Source organism: Microcaecilia unicolor, chromosome 1 (assembly GCF_901765095.1).
Source record: "Microcaecilia unicolor chromosome 1, aMicUni1.1, whole genome shotgun sequence".
In the NCBI taxonomy this organism is placed as follows: domain Eukaryota; kingdom Metazoa; phylum Chordata; class Amphibia; order Gymnophiona; family Siphonopidae; genus Microcaecilia; species Microcaecilia unicolor.
In genome coordinates this window covers 3,890,966-3,897,409 of record NC_044031.1, presented here as the reverse complement: position 1 = coordinate 3,897,409, position 6,444 = coordinate 3,890,966, and the positions used below count along the sequence as shown (strand labels likewise).

Sequence of the window (6,444 nt, the reverse complement as noted above, 5' to 3'; positions counted from 1 at the left end):
TGCAGGGAGGGGGAAGAGACATAAAGGCACCGTTGAGGTGTAGTGAGAGGAGGGCTCCTCAGGTACTGGGCAGGGGCAGATGGCTGGGGGTGGGGGTCCTCTGGGCATCTCTGTGCTTTTCCTGTACTTGCTGCACATGCTGTCTTGTGTTGCATGTTCCAGCTGCAGCCTTGCATGGCTGCTCCCTACCTTCTCTGCACCTCGGATCACCTTCCCAGCCCTGTCCCTGGTCGGGATCCCGTGTGGGAATCTGTGGACCCAGCCTGGAAATGTGCATCTCTGATAGCTTTCTATTTTTCCAGTTGCATTGCATGCAGAGTCTGGCTTCTTCCGGTTTCCAGTTCAGGTTTTGTCTGCCTCTTTCTCTTTTTAGTCTGTGGTCCATTTATTTATTTATTACATTTGTATCCCACATTTTCCCACCTATTCTATGTTTGAAAGTCTGACAGTATTTTGTGTGCGTGACTGAGGTCAGGTATTGTGTTACTGTGTAGTTTCTGTGTAGGGATCTTTGACAGTTCAGCTTGTTCAGCTTGTGTTTGTGTGTGTGATTGAGGTCATATATTGTGTTAATGTAGTTTCTGTGTAGGGGTCTGTTGTTCTGTATGTGGTGAGTGAGGGTCTCTGTGTGTTTTTTTTTTGTCCCGGCAGCACACTCTAAAATAATATAATTAACATTTTTAATCTGTGGCTTGGCCGTGGAGAGAGAATTCACCAGTAGCTGAAAGGAGGTGTCGCTGGTGAAGCCCCACTTGTTCAGGTCTGGAGGTCGTTGTCTTGCTAAGGATGTAGGAAAATGTAAAGTGGTCAAGAGAAGGAGAGAAAAATCATATCAAAGTTGCACCAAGAGACTTGATATGTATATGCTAGAGGAAAGTTGGCTGGATGTATGTGTGTGTGTGGGGGGGGGGGGGGGGGGGGGGGGGGGATATAATACAGTCTTATTAATAGGTATTAATATAGAAACAAGTCTTTTTCATGCATCAGCAGGCTAGACGTTCATTTATAATAGGTGTTGCTTAGATTTCAAGACCAGTAGCTGGAATAGAGACCATTGCTGGACGGACTTCTATACCCTGTGTCATGTATGTGGCAAGAGAAATCAGGACAGGCTGGAGTGGGTTTCAATGAGAAGTCCAGTGGTTGGAAGTAGGGCCAGAGCAGGGCAGAGTCTTAACGGGCCAACTCCTGAAAATGCAATGGATAGATCAGGACTAATTATGTGCATATTTCATACCAGGTTCATATTATATATGACATAGTGTAGATCTCAGTGGGGGAGGGGAAGACCATGCCATTGTTGGCATCAGAACATCTTCCTTCCTCTCTCCTTCCTTCTCTCCCAGGTCCAATAGTACCTCTCCCCCCCCCCCCCCCCCCCCCCCCACTGGTCCAGCAAGCTCTCATTTCTCATCCCCCTTCCAGTGGTCCATTCTAATTAGCTGCAATTGCTCCCAGTAGCTCAGCCATTCCTACAGGCAGCCTTCTCTGATGTAGCTTCCTGTTTCCACGGAGGTGGACTGTGGCTAGGGTTACTATATTTGCCATAAGAAAAAAAGAGGACACAAATTATCACCCACCCCACCCCCTGTCACACCCTCGCTCCACCCCACCCCTTCCACTTTGACCCTCCCAAGAAAACCAAATTCCGTCTCCCTCTCCCCCCGTGTATATCCCCTCCCCATTTTTCCAGCCTCCCTCCACCCATGTGACTCCAGGACCATTCACTACCCCTCCCCTCCTGTAACTTATTGTAGTGCCCTGGTGGTCTAGTGGTCTTTTGAGGGCAGGAAAGAGCCCCGTCTTTCTTGCCCGGCGTGGCTGTAGACCTGTCTTACTCCCAGCGCCTCGTCAAAATGGCTGCTGAGAGTTCAAGCAGTGACCTTGCAAGGCTTCTGCAGAAGTCTGACGAAGCCGTCGCCATTTTGAAAAGGCGCCGGGAGCGAAACAGGTCTGCACACGCACCAAGCAGGAAAGAGGGGGGCTCTTTCCAGCCCTGAAGAGGCCATTACACCACCAGGGCACAATAATAAGGTAAGGGAGGGGAGGATAGGACACTCCCTTGAGGCCTGCCTGCCTGTCCGCCACCAGCCTGCCGGTGTGTGAGAGAGAGGAGGCAGACTGGCTGAGGGCAGGTGGGATGTGTGAGCTAGAGATAGGGAGAGAGAGAGAGAGAGAGAGGGGGCAAACTGGCCGAGGGCAGGCATGATGTGTGAGAGATATCAAGAGAGAGGGGGCAGACTGGCTGAGATAGGTGGGAGGTGTGCGAGAGAAGGAGGCAGACAGGTTGCAGGCCTGTATGGAGGTGCAGGCATCATCTGAGAACACTTTTTTTCAATCTGCTTTAATTCAGTTACTGCCTCCGGGCACTCTGAGGCCTTCCCTCTGCTGCACTGCAAAATGAGGGCTTGGGAAACATTACTGTATTTTGGCAGGTGCAGAAAAGGAGAACCCACAGCTAGCAGAAATGGTTCTTACGGAACTTATGTGAAACCGAGTTCTCTCATCGAATAGTTCTTAAAAGTAAAAAAAGAATCCACTTGGAGGTTGCATTTGTTGAAGGGTCTCCCTTTTATATACCTAAATATACACAACCATAAGTAGTGACTTTAAAGTTTTGTTTCTTTGTTTTTTTTTTTTTAATTGTGAGCCGAACTGTCTCAGGCCATATTACATGCAGCAGTGGAGACAGTCCTTAGGGCATGCCCAGCCACTTGAGTATTTATGATATCCACAAGGATAATTATACAAGTTGAGAGGTGGTTGGAGGTGGACCCATCGGTTGAGTTTCCAAGTTGGGAATGTCCAAGTAGAAGATATTTAACATGTGGTTTAGTTTCCTGATAACACTTATATTGGGAAACGCGGTCTTGTAGAGACTATGAGACTCAAAATAGACCATGCGACATGTTTTAAGCACTGTTCACCACTCTCGTTTGGGGATATTCTGCCAAGTACAGATTGAAGTATTTGTTAGCCCGTCGGAGGTAGACTTCACCATGATAAGCTACAAGGACTTAAGTTAAACAAGATGTATACCTAGAAGTTGGCTTATGAAAGAAAGATGGTGCTCATTTATGGCATGTATGTTTAAGAATTAACCATCTCATTCAAAGACGGTGAAAAAACATTAAGGACAAGATTGTATGCTACTCGTGTGCCTTTATTATCCTAGGTGGGATCAGGCGGCAGTTGGGTTTTAATGGGTTCTAGATTTTGTGAATAAAGATTTAGATTTTGGCATAAATTATTTGTTTGTTGATAATTGATAAATCAATGTACCAAAGGAATAACCCTGTGGATGTAAGAGTTCATTATGGATACTCTGAAAACCTAACTGGCTTGATGTGCCCCAAGGATTGGGTTGAGAGACAGTGAAGTAGAGTATATTGTGATCTGCTTTTTGTTTTCTTTGTCTTTTCCAGATTATTCTGCAGGACCCACGATTTGCATGAGGTTTCCAACAGGTTTAACCCCTTTAAACCCTTCTCATTGCTTTCCTGGGTCCCCAGCCAGTGGAATAAATGACCCCCTACCCTCTCTTGTTCTCACCTCCTTTTTTCTCTATCTGCTGTAGGTGGATAGAATGAGCATGGAGGATGATGCTGAACCATGGGACGTCCAGATTGGCTGTCAGGGAGATGATTCAGAAAACAAATTTCCATGTCCGAAGAGAGAAACAGAGAGTGGGAGTTACTTAAACGTCAACCAGAAGGGCTTAGCAGTGAGAAAGGCTGATGGAGTGAAACGTGCGACTGACTTCACGCTCAGTATTGCACAGCCAAGCGGTCTGGCTCTAGTGAAACCTTTCAAGTGTCCTGAGTGTAAAGAGTTGTTTGAGAATAAGGGGTGTTTAGAAGCCCACCTGGAAACGCATACTGGACAAAGGTCATTTATCTGTTCTGAATGTGGGAGAAGCTTGAGCCGTGGAGAATACCTTTCCTCACACGAGTGTACGCTCAAAGGAAGGAGGTCCTTTATATGTCCTCAGTGTGATAAGGTCTTCAGCCCCAAGTCGGACTTTGTACGACACTTGAAAATTCACACAGGAGAGAGACCTTACCACTGCGCGGTGTGTGGAAAGAACTTCGGCCAAAAGTCTGATTTTATGAGGCACCAGAAAATCCACACGGGGGAAGGCGTTCACAAGTGTAGTGAATGCGGGAGGAAGTTCAGTCAGAGGTCAGACTTTATCATGCATCAGCGCACGCACACTGGAGAGAGGCCGTTTCAGTGTCCTGAGTGTGGGAAGAGCTTCAATCACAAAGGAACGCTGAAGACGCATCAGAGGATTCATGTGGGGCTGAGACCATATAAGTGTACGGAGTGTGGGAAGAGCTTCATCCAGCAGGGCACTCTGATCACGCACCTGAGAATTCACACGGGGCAAAGACCCTATCCGTGCACCGAGTGTGGGAAGAGCTTCAAGCGCACAGGGACGCTCAAGAGGCATCAGAGGATCCACACGGGAGACAGACCCTATGAATGTACCCAGTGCGGTAAGAGCTTCAACCAGCAGTCGCATTTCAGAATGCACCAGAATATCCACACTGGAGACAGACCCTTCAAATGTACTTTATGCGGAAAGAGCTTCAATCAGAAGTCGCATTTCCGAATGCACCAGAACACGCACACTGGGGAGAAACCTTATCAGTGCGGGGATTGTGGCAAGAGCTTTGGCCAGAGGGGTCATCTCTTGAGGCACCAGAAACTGCACGCTACAGACACTTCACGGCCCCAACTGCTGTGAGTCCTTGGAAGGGATGAGGAGATGGTTGCTGTGGACCTCTCAACTTGAAAAGTGGTTCAGTACGTAGTCTCTGAAATAAGAGCAGAAATGAGAGCTGGTCTGTGCTGGGGGTCTAGAGCAGCACCAGAACATCAACTGAGGGATTTCTGGCATAGTCCAAGATTTCTAGTGCTGAAACTGAGAGACTGAGATCTGATGTAATGTCCCAGAATCATGGTCTGAGCAATAAGAAGAGAAAAAGGGAAGAGGCAAAGAATGTAAGAATAGGGGAGAATGAGTAGGATAAAGCTAATTTATGGCATACAGGCTACAGTTTTCAAGCCAACTTTTTGTAGACATCTCATGAGAGAACAGCTTCCTCCTCCAGTTTTCCTCTGCAGTACCCGCATAGGAATAATGTGAAGGAGTTATTTCAGTTGGGCATTGGGGCATCACACTGGATTATCTGTTACTGTAGTGTGTTCAGATGACCCATTCCCCTTCCCTAGGATGGTGCCTCTCTGTGACATAGCCAGTGATCTTGCATATGAAGTCCCAGTGTTCTAGTGTGATGGTTTTTGGACTGCAGTACTCCAGCTCTGATATCATATACAGCAGAAGCAGAGAAACCCCTGTTCTACCCTCTCATTCTCAGTGATGTGATGTCTGCATTGTCAGCTTTCTTCCTCAGAAACCCATGCAGCCGGGGCTCACCATTTTCTCTAAATAATTTCTCTGGGATGCAGTGAACTCCAGCACAGAGTCCGTCTGGGGCTCTGAATGCAGGTGGGGAGAGACACTGCCACATTCAGCTCCCACTCCACACATGCACTTCATCAACCCTAGAACGCACGACCACACCAATCTGAGCCAAATTGGTTGACCCATTGACCTTTGTGCCACCAAGAGTTTCAGCTCTTCCTTTCTTCACTGTGTTCTGAATAACTTCATTTTTTTTTTTTCAGGTTACAATCTCCTTCCTCCAAGGGCACCTTCTCCATTTTTAACCCTTCTCAAGATAAAACCTCCTTCCTTCCTCCCCGGCTGCCACCAAGGAGGTTTAATTGAAAGGAAACGGTGGAAGCGTGCTTGGCCCGTTATCCGGCCTGAAGCCAGTAGACAGAGCATGCCGCCATACAAATAAATGTATTTTGAGTGTATCAAGATGGCGGCTATCGTTTATATGGGACATACAGGTCATGAACCATAAAATAACTTTACAACAGTAACTGAGAATTATGAGCAACGCTAGGCCTCTGTGAACAGGCTATGAACAGGTTAAGAGTCACTGAGAAGCTAAATAATAAGAATTAAACAGAATGTGAATCTCATGTCAGCTTGCCCTTCTGTTGGAATGACAGGCAGATATGGAGTCATAACAGAGATATGTGTGGCGGGAGAATACTGTGCATGAATGTAGTAATGTAAGAGGGGGATTTACCGCTGACCATGAAAGCAGATAATGAAGAGACACAACTTTGGTAGCTGGGAAGATGGTTTTTGCAAAGTAGGATAACCTTACTGACCTTACTTATGATAAGCAAATATGTTATGAAGAACTTTGCTTCTGTAAGATAGAATCTGCTAGAATATGCTGGAATATGTTAGAATATGCTGACTTTGTACTTCTAATACTAGCCTAAGAGAGAAAAGAGTATAAAGGAGAATCACGGACAGAGGCAATCAGAGAGCTAATGTCAGAGGTCACGTTTGTG

The 6,444-nt window shown here is 46.7% G+C and overlaps 1 protein-coding gene across 1 annotated transcript; it reads left to right on the top strand.

The window, feature by feature from the left end:
• Positions 1-5,987, top strand: LOC115462114 (zinc finger protein 239-like). The gene is made up of 2 exons (XM_030192155.1): positions 1-62; positions 3,578-5,987. The coding sequence occupies exon 2, from the start codon at positions 3,587-3,589 to the stop codon at positions 4,748-4,750; it is 1,164 nt and encodes a 387-aa protein (XP_030048015.1). The 5' UTR covers positions 1-62; positions 3,578-3,586; the 3' UTR covers positions 4,751-5,987.
• The last annotated feature ends 457 nt before the right edge of the window (positions 5,988-6,444 follow it).

Coding starts and splice junctions, on each gene's coding strand:
- LOC115462114 (XM_030192155.1), top strand. CDS start 3,587: ATGAGCATGGAGGATGATGCTGAACCATGGGACGTCCAGATTGGCTGT.